Below are 19,423 nucleotides of genomic sequence, written 5' to 3' on the forward strand. Positions count from 1 at the left end.
TGGGGAAACTGAGGCTGGAGTGCTTGATTCAGCTGCAGCCTTGTGAGGAATGGACTTCAGTGGAGGAGCTGAGGTCTCCTGACTAGCAGACAAGATTTCTCCAGCAAGCCAGGAAATCCCCGTCTGGAATATGGCTCATTATCTTTCTAGGGCAAGTGTTGGCTTACTCATCCACAGCCACAGAGGAAGGCTCATGGGTTCTGGGTGCTCTCCAGAGCTGCGACCCCAGGCTGGTGGGCTCTGTGAGGCCAAGCCCAGGGTGAAGTGGGGGGGGGTGTTCCCCAGTGGGTAGCTCAGCTGCCCCTGAGTTAGCCAGTGGGGCCTGTGAGTCAGAGCTGCCTTGAGTCTCTACTTCCCTACTCCCCATTGTGGGCCCCTTTGAGATAGTCCAGTGAAGTCCATGATTCCATGAGGAGTTGCCCCATATCCAGATCACAAATGGAGATGTGCTTCCCCAGCTCAGAAAGCATGGTTGGCCAAGGGCACATGGGGAGGCTTGACAGGGCTCAGGCTGGACCATTTTAGAATTATGCAGCACCTGGGGCCCAGAAGCTCCAGTCTGGTTTGGGGGTCATTATGTTCTGTTCACTGCCCCTGACTGCTCTGTGCTCTCAGCCCCATGATGCTACCAGGGTCTCACAGGTCTGAGTTGGGAAGTGGACAAACAGACCAGCAGGCAACAGGATGCCCACCCCTGTCAGCCCCACACCTCTGAGAAGTCTGGATTGGCTGGGCCTATATAGTCTGCCCAGGCTGCCCACAGAGCCTGGTTCTGCCCTGGCCTCATTCCCTACTCTTCTGGCTCCATCTCATTAGCTTTATTTCCTCCTCTCTGATGGTCTGCTTCTACCTAGAACCTGAGCACAGCTCCCCAGGGCCTAGGCCAGGCTTTAGCAGTTGCCTCTCGGGAGTTATACCAACTTGGTTCTATACCCGTGGGTGAAGGGGAGGGGACAGGAGAGCAGAGGACTATCCCAGATTAACAGCCAAAGCCTGAGTGATTTGATGCAAGAGGGACTCAGTTCCTCTGGCCTTTTCTCTCCCTCCCTTCCTTCCTTCACCTTTTTTTCCTTCCCCCTTTCCTTCCTTCTTCCCTCCCTCCCTTCCGTGCCACCAGCTGGGGCTCAGTGCCTGCATGATGAATCCATTGCTCCTGCCAGTCATCTCTTTCTTTTCTTTCTTTCTCTCATCTCCCTTTCTCTCTTTCATCAGCTTTATTTAAAATCTTAAATATTTATCATTGGATAGAGACAGAAAGAAATTGAGAGGGGAAAGGAAGAGATAGAGAGGGAGAGAGATAAGAGACACCTGCAGCCCTGCTTCACCACCTGTGAAGCTTTCCCCTGTTGGGTAGTATGCCAGCTCCCCCGGCTTAAAGCTTCTGTCTCTAATCCTGCTTAACTAAGCACCGGTATGCCTGCAGGGCATTGGTTTGATCCCACTCAAAGCTGCGGTCTATTTACCGAAACCACTGTTAATTAAGCGCCACCCTCCCTCCAGGGCATTGGTGGTTCAGTGGTAGAATTCTCGCCTGCTCTGCCCCCTCTCCTTGTCACACCGTGATTTTTCACCAATCTCTTTTTTCGCTCCACCCTCTCTACGTCACACCCTGTTTCCACCCTACTTGGCTAGTATATACACAAGCCCCTTTTCTGAGTAAAATCACTTGGAATTGCTTTCTGGCTCCGAGAGTTCCAGAGTGTATCTCCTGCCACGTTAGTGCAGCACGAGTTCCTGATCCCTCTCCCATGCAGCAGCCTCGGTTGGCTCCAGTTGAGTTCTCTCCAACCCAGAGAGCACTTGCTCGGGAAGAAGCACCCTCAGGCTATCCCGGCATTCCCCCTAAAGGTGGGGACCAGGAGCTTGAACCTGGGTCCTTGTGCATTATAATGTGTGTGTTTAAACAGGTGCACCACCACTTGGCTGGCTTTTTTCCCCTTTTCTCCCTTTCTTTCTTTCTTTCTTTCTTTCTTTCTTTCTTTCTTTCCTTCTTTCTTTCTTTCTTAGGACAGATACAGATAATCTGCAGACCTGCTCTGCCATTTGTGAAGCTTCTGCCCTGCATGTGGGGAGTGGGAGCTTGAACTTGGGTCCTTGAGCATGGTAATGTGTGTACTCAACTGGGTGCAACAATACCCCCACCTCCACCTCCTGTGAACTCATTCATAGCTAAGGACACTGGAGCCTAGGTGCTCTGGGCACCTAGCTGCTGTTGGGATAGTGTGTGCGTGTGTGTGCATGTGCGTGTGCGTGTGTGTGTGTATCCAGATTTGGGGCTGAAGAAATATCTCACTGGGTTGGTCATGTGTCTTGCCATGTGTACAGCCCAGATTCTTGCTCCAGCACCACATGGAGGTGCTATGGCAACGAAAAGGCAATCCAGAGGCAAAACCACATATGTGAGGGCCTGGCTCCACCACAAATATATAAATGAAATGAAATAAAATCCTTATTTTTACTGATGGTCATGAGACTCAAAGGGTCTCCTATGGGGACCCTGTGATGGGGCAAACCCCATCCTGCCATCTCATCAGCATGGGAACCCCATAACCCAAGAGAGACCACCAAGACCCAGGTGAAAAGCACTGGGTTTAATATTAAAATCTTTCCCTTAAAAAATAGTACACAGATAGGAAAACATGACATCATATATATATATGCACATCTGTTGTATAAACGTCAGTTAATGTGAGTCCTACTATATTTGTAAACCTAGGCGATTACATCTTTGGTACCATAGTGAATCCCTCCTTCAAGCTTTAGGGGGCTAGATAGGGAGATGCCAGCCATCACAGGGGTATTGTTGGGGTAAGGCGTTGGTCTTCTCTCACCTCCTCTGGTTCCCTTGGCCATGACCTCAGCCCCCTGGCACCTCAGAGCCTGCTGGCCTGGAGTTTATCTGGCAGTGACATGGACAGGCCCGGCAGTGAGGAAGCCAGATCCTTTGGTACTAGGCAGCTGGCAAGTAAGAAGACAACACCCCCAACTACCCATTTCTGGCGCCTCTTTCTCAGGTTCCCCATCTGAGGCTTCTTGTCCCTTCTGGGGACCTCAGGGGCCTGCACTGTCCATCACAGGAATGGCACAGACTTTAATGGCAGTGAGTCCAGTGTGCCCTTCTCTGCCTGCCTCTTTAGCCCAGGAAGTCACTGTGGGTGCTGAGCGGAGTTCTGTCCTCTTGCCATGTTGCTAGGAGCAGTCAGGGGGCCTTCCCAAGACAATGGCTGCCACTTCCAGTCAAGGTCTGGGCAGCTGGCCTTCTGAGACTTGCTGGGGACCTGGGGAAGGGAAGCCCAGAGTGTTTGGTGTGTAGCCTGGGGCCTCCCTGGGCTTTTGTTGACTCTCAGGGTGGAGGTTTGCCTTTGCTTTGTGCGAGCAACTGTGCAAGCTCTGGAATATTCTGGAATGTTCACACTGGTAGGGCAATAGAAGTCAGTGAATTTGCCTTGCTCATGTTCCCAGGAGGAAACCTGTTTCCAGAGAGAAGCGAGAGAGTCTTCCAAGGCCAAGGAGAGGGGCTGACACTGGTCCACTGGTGTGGAGGCTTCTTAAAGACATGCTAACACACAATTACAGATGTGAGGCCTGCCCAGCCCTGGAGACAGACTGGCAGTGATGAGGACAATGACTCCAGGACTCCCAGGGCCTGGAAGACTAGGACACAGGCACTTCTTATGGAAAGGTATATCCCAAGTGTGTGGGGCTAGGTGGCTACAGACCAGGGTGTCTCAGAAGTGACTGAGCCCCCTGGCATCATGAAGCATGTATGGCCCGAGACCAGCTTGGACCCAGGAAAGCAGAGACTGGCATGGGGATGGGGGGAGGGATGGGGAGAGGCTTCAGAATGAGGCACTACTGCAGCTCAGTCAGATGCCAGGGTCCTGGCCCCAGCTCCTGTGCAGATCAAAGTGCAAAGAAAGCCATGGGTCCCTTCATCAGCATTTGACAGAGTGGGACAGAGCAAAGTTCATCTCCTAAGCCCCAAGCCTCTGCCTTCACCCTCGTAATTCCAACCTGTCAGCCATGAAGTGAATGCCTACTTCTCCTTACAGACAGGGAAACTGAGTCCTTTGGGGAGAACCCTGGCTCAGAGTCACATGGCCTCATGGCCCCTGCAGTCCTGTGACCTCTCAGGCCCGTCCCTAGATTGGGGGGGGGGGATGATATGTCAGGGGCACAAGCTTTCCAGAAGGGGGCACTGTGGGAGGCAGAAGCCAACAGGCAAGGTGGGCTGGGCCAGGCCAGGAGGTGCTGGGTGCTGGGCTGTAGATGGGGAACTTCTGGAGGGCAGGCTTGGGGGGCCCACCCCCTACAGGAAACTGTCCTCCACTTCTGCCCGAGGTCCCAGGCAGCTTGGGATTGGCTGCCACTCTGGCTGAGGCTCCTCCTGGGGCTGCGGCTCCAGCTCAGGCTCCTCCTGGGGCTCCAGGGGGCTGTCACAGGAGATGGTAGATGAGGTGTTGGCTTCATTCAGGGTGGAGCTAGAGAGAGAAGAGTAGGGTATGAAAGGGTGGTAGGGAAGCATTGAGAGACAGTGACACTGGCCTAGAGCTCCCTGTGCCCAGCTATACACCATGCACCTGACACCTTTGGGCTCATTTCCTCCCCAGATGACTACTCAAAGCAGGCCCCACAAGGCAGATGTGGCTCAGAGAGTTCATGTCACTGCCCAGTGTCACAGAGCAGCAAGTGTAAGAGCTGGGACTATGGAATTGTCACCAGAACTCATTCTTTTTATATATATAGTTTGCACATGCATAACATTTCCCAATTTTCCACATAACAGTTCAACCCCCCCTACGTCTTCCTCTGCCATCATGTCCAGGACCTGAACACTCCCCACCAACCCAGAGTCTTTTACTTTGGTGCAATACACCAACTCCAGTCCAAGTTCTGCTTAGTGTTTTCCCTTCCAACCTTGTTTTTCAACTTCTCTCTATAAGTGAGATCATCCCATATCCATCCTTTTGTTTTTGACTTATCTCACTTAACATGATTTCTTCAAACTCTAAAACTCATTTTTTGCCCATCCAACCCTTACTCCCCCAAAGCCACACATAAGTTAATCTGATCCCACAATGGCTTCCAAACAGAAGTGCTCTTGGTGGTACACCTGGTTGAGGGCACAAGTTACTACATTCAAGGACCCAGATTCAAGCCACTGGCTCCCACTTGCAAGAGGGAAGCTTCAAGACTGGTGAAGAAGTGCTACTGTTTTTTTCTATCTTTGCCACCTGCCCTGCTTCTCAGTCTCTCACAAGGACCCTGGTTTGAACCCCCAGTCCCCACCTGCAGGAGGGATGCTTCACGAGTGGCAAAGCAAGTCTGCAGGTGTCTATCTCTTTCTCTTCTTCTCTTTCTCCTCCTTCCTTGTCTCTGTCTCTATTCAAAATAATTTTTTTAAAAATCAAAGAAGTGGGAAGTTGAGTGGTAGCACAGCTGGCTAAGCGCAGGTGGCACAAAGCGCAAGACCAGCATAAGGATCCTGGCTCGAGCCCCTGATTCCCAACCTGCAGGATAGTCACTTCACAAGCGGTGAAGCAGGTCTGCAGGTGTCTATCTTTCTTTCCCCCTCTGTCTTCCCCTCCTCTCTCCATTTCTCTCTGCCTATCCAACAATTACGACAGCAACAACAACAACTACAACAATAAAACAACAAGGATAACAAAAAGGAATAAATAAACAAATAAATATTTTAAAAATCAAAGAAGTGCTCTTAATGTTTTCATTTGACAGATGAGGATCCTGAGGTGCTGAGAGAGGAAGCAGTTTGTAGGAGGAGACAAAGTAAGACCAGAATTCACCACCACCACCACCACCCCCATGGTTACTAGGACTCTGAGCTTATGTCCTCTGCATCTTGGTTATCTAGAACCTTGGAACATTCCTTTTATGTGAATGCATGTGTACACCTGTGCATTTGTGTGGATAGGACTGGGACCCAGCGCAGGACTGGGACCCAGCGCATGTGTGCTTTCATACTCCAGGGATGCCGTTTCATTTAAATAGCAAGAAGTCCAGAGGGTGCTGGGGGCTTGTGGTTGGTTTCTCTCTTCTCTGTAGGGACTAGAGGGGAGAGTTGAGATGACAGGGGCTGGAGGGGTTCTTTATAGGTGTTGAGGAATTATACAGATGCAGTCTTTGCCCCCAGATTTTACCACTCCCTGCGATATCCTCGCAGTGCCCTTTTCAACCAATCCTGTCCCGACACGTCACTCCTGGTTGTTGCCCAATAAAGCCCTCCCACTTCCTCTCTCTCTCTCTCTCTCTCTCTCTCTCCCTCCGGTGATGAGGTAGCGGGGGACGGCCATTTTTTTGGCTGACTCCACGTGGCCTGAGCCACCCTGTTTGATCCGTAATAAAGATTTGTGTACTCCATTTGCTCCAGATCTCCTCTCTCTCTTCTCCACGGTGCAGCCCGACACCTGGCGCCCGAACGAGGGGCTCGACCTGCCCACTGGCAGGTAAGTATACAGCCACTTGACCCTCTGTGGACATGGGACAGGCTTTCTATCTCAGAGGTGTTTCACTTGGGGCTGCACTATGGATTCTCTTGACCATGATCGCAGTGCTTGAGAGATGTGCAGGGTCCCTTCCCATGTCTCCTTTAAGGAGCACTGACTCTGGCCTGAGAAGCAGCCCTAGTCTAGGTGACCATGAGGCTGTTGCCCAGAGACTCCTATTTTGGCAGACATGTCTTAGGCTGCTGCCACAGCTTCTGCGGCCCCTCCCTCTGCCACTTTTGCTGGAGGCAGGACGCCCTCCGGCACTCCTGATACAAAATGGCAGAATCTGAAAAATTAGTTCACAGAGCCCAAAAACAAAACTTCCCTACCATTTCTTCCCCCCTCACTCTCTCTAAATACCTTAAGCCTGCATCTGTCTAACCTCTCTGCTTTCAGTAGTCTTAAACCGTGTGAGTAAAAATGGTTCAACTAAGATGGTACAAATCTAAATTTGTGTTTAAAATGACATGTCTTCATAACAAAAGTTTTTCTCCTTGTGTATTGAAGACCATGTGTATGTGTGTGTTTAAAGTTTGGTAAACATTAACTTTAACATTAAAAATGTAACTTTAAGGCTACATTCTTACCAGGCAAAGTTAAATGAAAAATGTTTTCAACATAGTTCTCATAAAGGTAAAATTAACTTACATTTAAAGTCTGAGGTAAAAATTAGTTAAAAATCAATATATTTTAACTAAGTTGGCCTAAAAAAAACTGCGCACACCTAGGGTGTGTCTCCATCTTGAATGGATGTAACAAAAGGATAAATAAGATGATATTGATATATAAAGTTCTCAAATACCTTCTCAATCAGGAACAGTAGACTGCACAATGGTTATGCTAATGATTCTCGTGCCTGAGGCTCTAACAATGGTTCTTTGCCTTACCCCATTCTATTGAGCTTAAACTGGTTAAGCAGCCTTAAAATGAAATGAGAAAGACCTTCCAAGTTTATAAGATACTTAAACCAATTATAATCATCGAGTTATCAATTGTAGTAAACCTCTAACTTGTTACAAGTTTATTTTTTTTCACAAGTAAGTGATTACAGCTATCAAGCCTTCATACGAAGAATCATCTGTTCATATGGTAAGGTATTAAACTATAAAAAGTTCTTCCATATACAAGTTATGTGAATTAACAACATTCACATATTCTTCTACACTTAACTGATGTATCTCATCCCCCAATACTCAGTTGGCTAAGGCACCAAACTGCTTTTTCTAAAAAAAAAAAAAAAAAAAATTCAAATCAGATGCCCTGCTAACCACAAGAAGCATATTGTTTGTGTTTCTTTTACAGAAATCCCAGGAAAACCATCTGAATCCCTGCACACCCTGACATCACCCACTAGACGGCATGACTACAGTGGCACACCCCCCAAAACCCTAAATGTCACCTGACGCAATCTGAAGAACCTGATTCAGACTCCAAGGACAGAACCTTTTTACTACCTGTTTGCCTTTCCTGCTTCTGCCACGTTTTGGTGGTTCCAACTCACTCTCTACAGAAAAGCGGTCCAGTGGCTGACGTTCCTCATGGAGATAGAAGTGCAGTGTTTCATCCCCTGCCATTTCTTCCCCTAGCCACCTACTATGAACTGAGACTTCTATTAGAATTGCTGGTATATGCATTGGACACTTTAGACAATTTTACAGCAGCTTCCTTCCCTTCACGCTGCTGGTTTTTCATAGACTGACCCTGAGTAGTTCATAGACTCTACAGACTGTTGCCTTGAGGACTATACAATGCCAAATAGCCCCTCTGCTTGGTGGGTCATGCCCTCCCGCTTACAGGTCCTGCCCTTTGAGGCAGGAAATGCCCCCTCATTACGAACCCCCCAGACAGGTAACGTTTCTTTACACACCAATCCTTCCCTTGACATCACATTGGCTTTTACTACTCCCCTACTTGTCCCTTCCTGTTTTATTATATCATTTAGGTTTATGCCCAAAAGGTTTCTGCTCACCCCTACACTACTATTCCTCTGTCATAGATAGAGTCTTTTACAGACATTGAACCATCTTATGCGATGACTAGATAGAAAGATTGAAAAAGATGTAGAGATATTGTGAGGAGATGGTTGAGCCTGGCAGAGCTTAACCTATGAGATGAGTCCCTCCAGGTAAGTCTCTCTCTCTAAAGAGGGGTTGAGCACAGGGGGGACACATGAATCTCACAAGGTTGGCGGCCATGTAAGTCTTCCCTCCCCCACAGAAATGTCCTACATCTTCCCACCTGAGCACGGCATTCCTTAAAAACATTTAATCCTGCTCCATTCTATATTTCCTTACTGTGTCCATTTAGATATAAAGGAAAAGGAGGAGATGTTGAGAAATTATACAGATGCTGTCTTTGCCCCCAGGTTTTACCACTCCCTGCGATATCCTCGCAGTGCCCTTTTCAACCAATCCTGTCCCGACACGCCACTCCTGGTTGTTGCCCAATAAAGCCCCCCCCACTTCCGTGCTCTCTCTCTCGTTTTCTCTCCCCCCGGTGGTGAGGTAGTGGGGGACGGCCATTTTTTCAGCTGACTCCACGTGGCCTGAGCCACCCTGTTTGATCCGTAATAAAGATTTGTGTACCCCATTTGCTCCAGATCTCCTCTCTCTCTTCTCCGCGGTGCAGCCCAACATATAGGCTGAACCCTCCTTCAAATATGCCTGAATCCATTCTTTCTCTTCTTGCCCTTTCTACCTGGAGTCATCAAGGGTCAGGTGAGTGTCAGCTTCCATTCTCTCTTCTAGTCACTGGTAGGAGCTGAGGACATATGGACACACACACACACACACACACACACACACACCTATACTAGGCCTGGGTTAGAGCAGCTACCTGGTAAGGCTGGGGGAGCCCTCCAGAGGACCTTCATCGGAAACCTCAGGTTTGGGGTCTGGCAGGGGAATGATGTAGTCATTGTCTCCTTCATTGGGCTGCACAGCAGTGTAGAGGACAGAGCTGGTGTCCAGAGGGGGGCGGAGACCATGAAAACCAGGCAAGCGTGCCTGGGAGCGAAGGACAGCTGGGTGGTCACTCCTCAGGAACTCCTCGTCTACCTGCTGGTACTTCTGCAGGGAGAAGCATGGGGTGGCCAGGCCAGACGTGTATTAGGGCATCTCTAACAAAGTTTTTCCATTTGTTTCAGCAGCTAGGGCCTTGTCTATATACAATTCCATTGTTGCTAGGTTGCTTTTTTTCATTCAGGGACATAGAAAGAGAGATATCAAAGCACTGGAGCTACCCCCCAGTGCTGTGGCACTCCCATGTGATGCCAGGACTTGAACCTGGATCATGTGATTGGCAAAACACAAGCCATCTCTCCAGTTCTCCTGAAGTTTCCAGTTTAAATCTAAATTGGTCAGCACCCTCTCCTAAGATTTCACTTCAAAATCATCTATGCTGCTGAAATGATCAAAGCCTGTCCTTCCAACCCCTCCCTTACTTGTACCCACAGTGAAACCAAGGCCCACAGCCATGTACTCAGTTCTCTATATTTATCTTATCTTATCTTATTTTACTGAGAGAGGACCATAGTGATACTCAGCTTTGGTTTAATGTGGAGCTCACCTGGGAGTTCAGAGCCTCAAACATGAAAGTCTAACTGTCTTCCTGGCCCCTTGTACCCAGTCTCTGCTCCCCATCTGCCACCCTGCCTCACCATACCTTTTTGTAGCCTTCACCCAGCAGTCTTTCAAGCAGTAGGACCAGTTGAGAGAAGGGGGGTCGGATCTCGAACTTCTCTTCCCAGCACTTCTGCATGATCTCATAGCTGGAATGGACAGGAGTCTATTTTAAGAAGCCAATGATGGTCTGGCTTCCCCTGGAAGGGGAGGGGCTACATCTTCTAGCATGAGAAAGAGACCAATGACAGGCCAGCCTTTCTGAAAGGGGTGGAGCTACATCATTGAACTCTAGAATAGCACTGACGGAGGTTGGAACCCCAAGATGGACAGCTGCTGTCCTGCTCTGACCATACTGGGCTCTCTTGTTCCATGAACTAGACCATTTTTGGGTGAACCCATGACTCAGGCTTGACCATCAGGCATATTCAGCCCTTACTGCAGTGATTGGTTCTGGATGGACATGTGTCCCTAGTCCAGCCCTGATGACGGGCTTCGGACCTTGAGTCAGGATCTATTTACATGGATTGTGTAAGCTCCAAGAGGTAGCCAGCACAGAGGAAAGCAGGACCCTAGGGCCAAAAAGAGAGTTCTGACTTCCTGAGCCCTTGACCCAGCTGTACCTCGATTTTCCCTTTTCTTCCTTCCCTTCCCAGATATCTATTTATGTAGATATAGAAAGAAGAGAGAGACAAAGAACCAGAGCACCACTCTAGCACATTCCATACTGGGGATTAAAACTCAGGACCTAATGCTTTTATGCCCGATGGTCTAACCACTGCACCAACTCCCAAACCACTCTCCCACTCCCCCTCTCACTTCCCCCCACCTTTTCCCAATCTTCCTCTGCCTCTTCCTCCACCTCTTACTCTCTTTCTCACTCCTTCCCTCTCCTTTTTTAAGATTTTGCATAGAAACAGATAAATGGAGAGAGAAAACAAGGTGGAGAGATAGAGCGAGAGACACCTCCAGCAGTTTCCCCAATTGTAAAGCTCTCCTTTGCAGGTGGGGACCGGAGATTGAACCTACATCCTTGCACATATAATGTGTACATTCAACCAGGTGTGTCACCAACTGGCCCCCTTCCTATACCCCCCCCCACTTCTTGTGACTAGCCAGGGCCTCAGAAAGGTGTGATTTCATTTCTTCAGGTCACTTTTTCATAGAATGGGGGGGGGGTGAGGTCACTGGAGCTTCCTCTCGTGCCATGGCAGCCCCCTGTGGTTCCAGACTCGAACCTGAGCCACACATGACAAGGCAAGTGCCCTACCAGGAGAGCCATCCCTCTGACCTTGCGAGATATTTTTCCTCTCTGAGCTAACGTGTCTCCCTTAGATTCAGACTAGTAGTGCGCACACACACGCGCGCACACACACACACACACACACACTCACCCAATACACACACACTCGCCCAATACACACACACATTTACGCACGCGGAAAGAGGCTCCACTCACATCTCATCAGAGGCGTGGGTGGGCTGGGCCATCCGGTAGCCCCGCTTGATGGCGTTGTAGAACTGCTCGTTCATGGGCAGCTCGGGGTAAGGGGTGCCGCCTGGTGGGTAGGGAGACAGAGATGCACATGCTGGAGGTGCTGGGGAAGTGGCAGGGGGCCTTTTCCAGAGGTAGGGGGAGACCCACCAGCACTGCCCTGGGTGTGGGCACAGTGGCCTCACTACTGGGACATGGCAGCCCATAACAGGCTGTGGACAGAGCCTGCTGCCCTCCCCCAGATAATCAGAGAGCCACAGCCCAGCTGCCTTTTCTGGTTATTTCCTGCAGAACTGGAGCTTCATTTGTGCATGATTACAGCACTCTTGGGATGTTTTTTTTTTTCAATCAAACAGAGACAGAGATAAAGAGACAGAGAGACAAAGAGACACCATAACATCAGAGCTTCACCCATTGGGTACTGAGGCTCAGATCTGTCCCATGTTCACAGCAAGGCATATGCTCTTCCCAGTGAGCTATCTCTCTGGCTCCCTCCCCATTTGCCCAACATATAAGAGAAGGTAAATCAGGCAGAAAAGACAAAAGTACACTCCAGGCAATGAGTGTCAGTCGAGGTGTGCTTGTTCTGTTTTGTTTCTGTCATCATCAGGACTTCACTGCTCCAACCAACTTCTTCAGATAAACAGAAGCAAAGACAGCGGGAAAGACACCACACCATCGAAGCTTCCACCAGGGTAGCAGTGGCTGGGCTCAAACTTGGGTTAGATGCACCATCTTTTGGAGAGCTACCTTGACATCCCCCTCCCCTCCCCCCCCCACAACTGGCTTTTATTTTTTAAATTTTATCTTACTTTATTTTATTTTTTTAATTTTTATTTATAAAATGGAAACACTGCCAAGACCATAGAATAAGAGGGATACAATTCCACACATTTCCCACCAGAACTCGGTATCCCATCCCCTCCCCTGATAGCTTTCCTATTTCCTAACCCTCTGGGAGTATGGACCCAGGGTCACTAACCCTAAATTTATTTTATTTTATTTTTTTGACAGGACAGAGGAAAACTGAGAGATGAGGAAGAGATAGAGAGGAGAGAGAAAGATACCTGCAGCACTGTTTTACTGCTCATGAATTTTCCCCTCTGCAGGTGGGAGCTGGGGGCTTGAACTGGGTCCTTGCACATGGTGAGATGGGCACTCAACAGAAGATCACTGCCTGACCCCCCCCAAGTAAGCTTTTGGATTGTACTGCCCAAAAGCGTCAATATGCAGGAAGGGAGGTACAGAACCCCTAAGGGCTCTGCCAAGGTTACACAACACCAAGAAGACAACAGAGCCGAGCTTGAACCCCAAGACCTGTCCCACAACACCCCCCACACACACGCCCTGGGGCTGCAAGTGTGTGTGGGCAGAGGGGTGCACGTACCCAGCGTGAAGATCTCCCAGAGCAGGATCCCAAAGGACCACACGTCACTCAGGGTGGTGTAGAGGCTGTTGAAGATGCTCTCGGGGGCCATCCACTTCAGGGGCAGGAAGGTCTGTGGGTGAAGGACAGCTGCTAAGCCTAGTGGCACCCAGTCCACTCACCTCCCACCCTGGAGCCTTCTCTGTCCCCACCCCTAGGGACCTGCCCAGTAACAGCCTAGTGCTGGCTGGAGGAACACAAGGCTGTGTTTCTTTCTCCAACAGCTGGGGACACAGCAGTTTTTTGTCCAGAGAGATAGGTCCTAGAGCCCTGAAATGTGTACCCACCAGGATGCTGGAGATAAGGTGGGGGGGGGGGCAGAAATCTGCCGAGGGCTGCCCCAGCTCTCATCCTAGCTGCCTTGGTTCTCTGAGACAGACCCTTTACGCCACCTCCCTACCCCCAAGCTCAGGGCCTCAGAGTCCCCAGCTGCAAAGGGCTCACATCCTGCCTGCTCCCCCTACCCCCCGCACTCATGTCCTGCCCTGCATCCCCCAATGCTCTGCTGAGTGGACACCTTGACTTCAATGCCCTCCCAAACTCCTCAGAGTGGGTTATCCACCCCCCTGCTGTTAACAGAAATCTAGGTCCCTGCGTCTCTGTCCTCTACACACCACACACAACTGAGGGCTTTTCTTGTAGGCCCTGGCCTGTTAGCATCAGGAAGTCAAGCCACCAGGAGACCCCCTTCTGAGTTCCTAGGAGGAGATCCTAGGATAGGACCAGGCACTCACACTGCCCTTGGAGATGTAGTTTGAGTCCCGCATGATGTCCCGTGCCAGCCCAAAGTCACAGATCTTGACCAGCTTGCCTTCACAGATGAGCACGTTCCTGGCTGCCAGGTCCCTATGGACACACTGGAGAGGATGGACACAGGGGCCATTTGGGGGAGACTGTCCGTGTCAAGGGCTTGGGGAGGGCTTGGGGAAACTTATAACTTCCCTGGTGACAGAGGCACACGGCATGCACACATTTGCTATTCTCAAACAGCAGAGGGACATTGTTCCCTATAGGACTGTGGGCTTGGAGGCACTTGGCTGGTTGGGTGATGCCCCACCCCCCCACACACACTCTTGACCATTTTGCCTGCTGTGGATACATACACACTATTCTTCCCTCCTTCCCTTCCTTTCTTTCCTTCTTTCTTTCAGAGACAGAAATTGAGAGAGCAGAGAGAGATGAGGAGGAGAAAACAACACCTGTAGCTCTGTTCTACCATTTATGAAGCTTCTCCTCCACCTCCCCCATAGGTGGGGGGACAGGGCCTTCCACCTGGGTCCTTGCACATGGTAATGTGTATGCTCTACTGGGTGTACCACTGCCCGGCCTCCACACGTACGTTCTTGGAGGCCAGGAATTCCATGCCATTGGCCACCTGGTAGCTGAAGCCCACAAGATCCGTGTAGCTAAGCACAGGGGACTCGTTGATCAAAGTTGCCCGACAGGTCCTCTCGGGAGCTAAGAGATAGAGCAGGAAGGTCACCTGTCACTAAATGTCTCCCCACAGCCACAGAGCCCTGGTCTTTGGCTCCTGGGTGTCCTCAACTGGTGGTGACTACTCCTCTATATCTCCCTATAAAGAAATAATTTGAAAGTCTCTAACTTAAACCTCAGCTACTTAGTGCTGTCAGTGGCCAGGCAAACAAGTGGCATTATTTCTGGGCCACCTCTACTCAGCCTGGCCTGCTTCTCAGGGACAGTCCGTCAGCCTGAAGCCTGTTCTTTACAGATCAGCACCATCATCATCATCATCATCATCACCACCACCACCACCCCAAGGCCCAGGACCCAGACTCAGGGGCAGATGAAGGGGCTCCACCTCAGCAACTATGGGCAGGAAGGCAGTCACCCTCAATCCTGGCGTCTGTGAAAGGGGCACAAGGCCACTATCTGCCCATGGGAAGCTTCCAGGCTGGGCACAAGAAACACTTGGAAGAGTGACTTCACTACTCAAGTGTGAGGACGCTGAGAGTACCCACCGGGGGGGACGTAGTTGTCATAAGGGGTAAGGTAGTTGGAGGACTCGATGTCTGCATATTTGATGTCCCCTTTCATGTCCAGCATAGGCACATAGTCCACCGACTCGTCCTTGCTCATGTCCATGTAACCACCGTCACTCTCCCTGGGATGGGACATGTGGCTGGGGGTGAGAGGAGCACCATCAGAGGAGTGACAGTCTCAACAGTCTTTCCAGCCCCTGTCTCAGCTCTGGGGTCTGCAAGACCCTTCCACCTGTGTGTTCTTCCTGTCACTCACTCATCCTCCTCTGATCTGTCACAATGCAACTGGTCACAGTTTGAGTGAGCCCTTTTGACAAAGTCTTAAGGCCCTGGGCATGGCAGGGTAACATAAGGCCCAGTGAGTGTCCTCAGAGACCTCACACCCAAAGGTTATGACAGCACCCCAGGGCAAAGGTCATGAGACAGTTGTGGCCCAAGTTGCCTTTCCAGTTGCATCTGGCCACCCTGTGCTACAACCCCGAACCAATGTCTCCCTGCAGCACCTGCTCTCTGAGTGACAGTCGAGGGTCTACACACACACACACACACACACACACACACACACACACACACACACACACACACACACGTCTGGAGTGAGGGAAAGGCCCATCAGAGCATTGGGGAGAAGCTACTCTCATCTGTACAATAAACATACATTGCTTTGCAATCAGCCAAAGAACGAGAAAATGCTTTGGGAAATGTTGGAGAGCATGGCCTAGATGTAAATGGGTTGGGAAGCTGCAGCAGGAGCCAGGTGTGCAGAGCTGAGCAGGCAGCAGAAATCCCCAGAGCTCTGTGGAGACCACGACTGGCGAGGGGCCAGGTCTGCAGAGAGCGAGGCATGGACCTGTCTGCCATACTGCAGTCAGTCAGTAGGTGGCAGCAGACCCCACCAGCCTCAACCTGGGCTCTAATGCTAAGTCCTTGCCTGGGGTGACCAAGCTGAAGGTCTCTGAGAGCAACTTGAGAAACAGCCCTGGCTCCAGGAAAAGTCTACCTATCCTGGGCCCCCTATCAGGGTCCTGGACAAGAAAGGAATTAGTGAGCGGGCACAACACAGGGCTGCCCCCTGAATCAAATTCTGAGATTCTGTCCAGTTCTGTGGGCAGGTGTTCCTGAACAGGGTTTACCTGGGCAGGAGTTGCCTGGGCAGAGGCACCCCGGGCAGGGCTCACCTGGGCAGGCCTAGGCCAACAGGCAGGGTGTTGCTATAGAGCTCAGCGCTGGGCGGGCGACGCTTGTCAGAGTAAAGCTGCAGGAAGGTGTGTTTGTTGCGATGCAGATAGTCTACCAGGTCGCCGTACCGGCAGTACTCGGTGATGATGTAGATGGGCCCTGAGGAGGGACAGACTCAGGGATACACAGACGCCAGGGAGATTAAGGCTCCCACTAGAACAGGCTGCGTGCAGGAGAAGCAGTAGAGTCAAATGGCCAAGAGGCACAGTAGCCAGCATGTTGGGGCTCTCTTCCTGCCTCTGTGTGCAAGGTCCCAAGTGTCCCTGAGCTTTGACCAGTGGGACTAGCAAGACCACTGCAAAGGGTTGTCCTTTTAGTTGTGAGATAATGCTTTTGTCAGCTGACCAGCATATAGCAGACACACATTATTAGTTGTTATTCATAGGTTTCTTTCTTTAAAAAAAAAGATTTATTTAATTTAATTTATTGCCAAGGAGAGAGTTTCACATCAGACAGAGAGAGACAGGAACCAGAGCATGACTCTGGTACATGTGGGGCTGAGGATTGAACCCGAAACCTCAGGCATGCAAGTCCAAACCTTTACCAGTTGAACCATCTCCCAGCCACTACTCAATCTTCAGCCTAAAGCTCATTTGGGAGCCTAGTGTATAAGGCCCATAAAGGAACTGTTTATAGGGAGTCAGGCGGTGGCACAGTGGGTTAAGTGCATGTGGCGCAAAGCGCAAGGACCGGCGTAAGTATCGTGGTTGCAGCCCCCTGCAACCAGGTGAGTCGCTTCACAAGCGGTGAAGCAGGTCTGCAGGTGTCTATCTTTCTCTCCCCCTCTCTGTCTTCCCCTATCTCCATTTGTCTCTGTCCTATCCAGCAACGACGACATCAATAACAACAACAATGTTAAACAACAAGGGCAACAAAGGTGGAAATAAATAAATAAATTTTAAAAAAGAACTGCTTATTATCAGGTTACTGTCTCTATCCAAATGCAACATCTATATTTAAAGCTGATTGGTGGGAACTGAAATCTATAGCAGGAAACATTTATTTATTTATTTATTTATTTATTTTAGATACAGAGAGGGAGGGGGAAGAGAGAGACAGACCGCGGCACCAAAGCTTCCTTCAGCGTGTGGGGGACTGGCCTTGAAACTGGGCTGCATACGTGACAAAGCAGCACACTATCCAAGTGAGCCATTTCACTGGCTCTGAAATGCACATTTTGCAATGGATAACCACTGTAGACACACTGGCTCAGGGATGCTTACACACTTCTGCATTTCGTTACAGTTGCACAATACTGGGGAAAATCCCACATCTCACAATAAACAGCTGCAGAGAACAATAACATTTCCTGATTGCAACTTAACTTGCAGTCAAAGCTTCAGATAAACACAGGCGGGTGATGGGACTTTGTGAACAGAGCAGAGGCAGCTCCCAGTTCCCATGATAGTGGTCTCCACTCATAGAGCTCATCACCGCACCACCCAATCCAGCATTAGTTACTTTTAAAAATGCATTGCCTGGTTAGAGAGATACCTTCGGGTGTAGCATATGTGCCTTGGTCATGTCCCAGGGCTTGTGCCCTGGAACCACATCAAAGTACCATGGAACTGGGGGTAGGGGTGGGGGACTCTGGAACTGTGGCACTCTGGTATCTATCTATCTATCTATCTACCTATCTATTTTTCTATCTATTCATCTATCTATCTACCTATTTACCTACCTACCTATCTCTGTCTCTTCATCTGAATGGGAAGTCAATCCCAGCAGCAGTGAATGACACATGTATCAAACCCAAGCTCCGACCAAAAAGAAAAGTGTTTTGAAAGTTAAAGTTAAAAAATGTTGGAAGACTCCTCTATTTAGACATTGATTTTGAGGGCTGGTGAAATAGCTCACTTGGGTAGTGCACTGCTTTGCCATGTGCATGACCCAGGTTTGAACTCAAGTCCCACCACATAGAAGGAAGCCTTTGTGCGGTGGTGTCTCTCTCTCTCTCCCTCTCTTTCTCCATCATAAGTAAATAAATAAATAAATAATCAAAGAAATAAAATGTGTTTCCATCCATAGACTCCTGTTCCCACCAATCAGCTTTAAGTATAGGCAATGCATTTGGATTGAAACAGTAATCTGATAATAAAGTTACTTTATAGACTTTATACACTAGGCACCCAAATGAGGTTGAAGACTTATTTGTTATGGTTGCCCAATACCAAGGAAAATGAATAATCGCTGGGAGATAGGTCAACTGGTAAAGATTTGGACTTGCGTTCCTGAGGTTTCTGGTTCAACCCTCAGCCCTGCATGTACCAGAGTCATGCTCTGGTTCCTGTCTCCTTCTGTCTCATATGAAACTGTTTCCTATATAATAAAATAAATCTCTATTTTTAAAGGAATAAAAACCTATGAATAATAGCTAGAGAGTGTGTGTTCTATTCTCAATCTCTTTTTGTGTCTCTCTGTCTCTAAAGAGAGAGAAGACTGGAACTGATTTTGAGCATCCTGGGTGGTCACAGAGGATAAAGAGTTGGACTCTCAAGCATGAGGTTCTAAGTCTGAACCTTGTGTTGCATATGCCACAGATACTTTGATTCTCTAGCGTGCTCTCTCTCCCTTCCTCTCTCTTTCTCTCTATCATAAATATATCTAATTTTAAAAAGGATAGAGGAAAGAAAGAAAAGAGAGAAAGGAAGGAAGGAAACTGATTTTGAAACTTCTGGCTTTGATTGCTTCTGAGAGTGTGTGATTGCCACCCCCATGAGGGTCTGTGGAGGGAGGTGCTGCACGAGACGGGCACGTTCTCACCCCCCACCCCACAACCCCCACCGGCGCCCCAGCTGCTGGGGTCTCTGGGCGCAGGGAAGATAGGCGAGGAAGAGGCAGAGAGAGGGGAAGGGAGTTGAGTAGAGAACCTGGAGGGAGGAGTCTGCGCACTGGCGCCGCCCCCCACGCCCTCCCCCAAGCCTCGGGCAGCAATCAGCTACCTCCTTTGGTGCAGGCCCCCAGCAGGTTGACCACGTTCAGGTGAGGCCCCAGGTGGCTCATGATCTTCAGCTCCGACATGAGGGCTTGCTTCTCGCTTGTGCGCGCAGTGGCTGTGGGACAGAGCGGCCTCAGGCCCCGTCCCCTCCCCCTCCTAGAGGCCCCACCCCCTGCAGGTGGCCAAAGCAGTAGGTTGG

General features: G+C 49.8%; 1 protein-coding gene across 3 annotated transcripts in view; it reads right to left on the reverse strand.

Moving 5' to 3' along the window:
• Positions 1-2,576: 2,576 nt before the first annotated feature.
• PDGFRB (platelet derived growth factor receptor beta) overlaps positions 2,577-19,423 on the reverse strand; it is a 50,495-nt gene continuing 33,648 nt past the window's right edge. For all 3 annotated transcript variants that reach the window (XM_007516401.3, XM_016185296.2, XM_060181051.1), the window contains 10 exons: positions 19,229-19,339; positions 16,226-16,385; positions 15,027-15,187; positions 14,387-14,505; positions 13,782-13,904; positions 13,009-13,120; positions 11,586-11,685; positions 10,170-10,275; positions 9,342-9,574; positions 2,577-4,481 (listed from right to left, as the gene is read on the reverse strand). In XM_007516401.3, coding sequence (XP_007516463.3) covers positions 4,310-4,481; positions 9,342-9,574; positions 10,170-10,275; positions 11,586-11,685; positions 13,009-13,120; positions 13,782-13,904; positions 14,387-14,505; positions 15,027-15,187; positions 16,226-16,385; positions 19,229-19,339 — 1,397 coding nt within the window. In that variant the 3' untranslated portion in view covers positions 2,577-4,309. The remainder of the gene's footprint in view (positions 4,482-9,341; positions 9,575-10,169; positions 10,276-11,585; positions 11,686-13,008; positions 13,121-13,781; positions 13,905-14,386; positions 14,506-15,026; positions 15,188-16,225; positions 16,386-19,228; positions 19,340-19,423) is intronic.

The sequence above is a fragment of the Erinaceus europaeus genome, chromosome 2, assembly GCF_950295315.1.
Source record: "Erinaceus europaeus chromosome 2, mEriEur2.1, whole genome shotgun sequence".
Lineage (NCBI taxonomy): Eukaryota > Metazoa > Chordata > Mammalia > Eulipotyphla > Erinaceidae > Erinaceus > Erinaceus europaeus.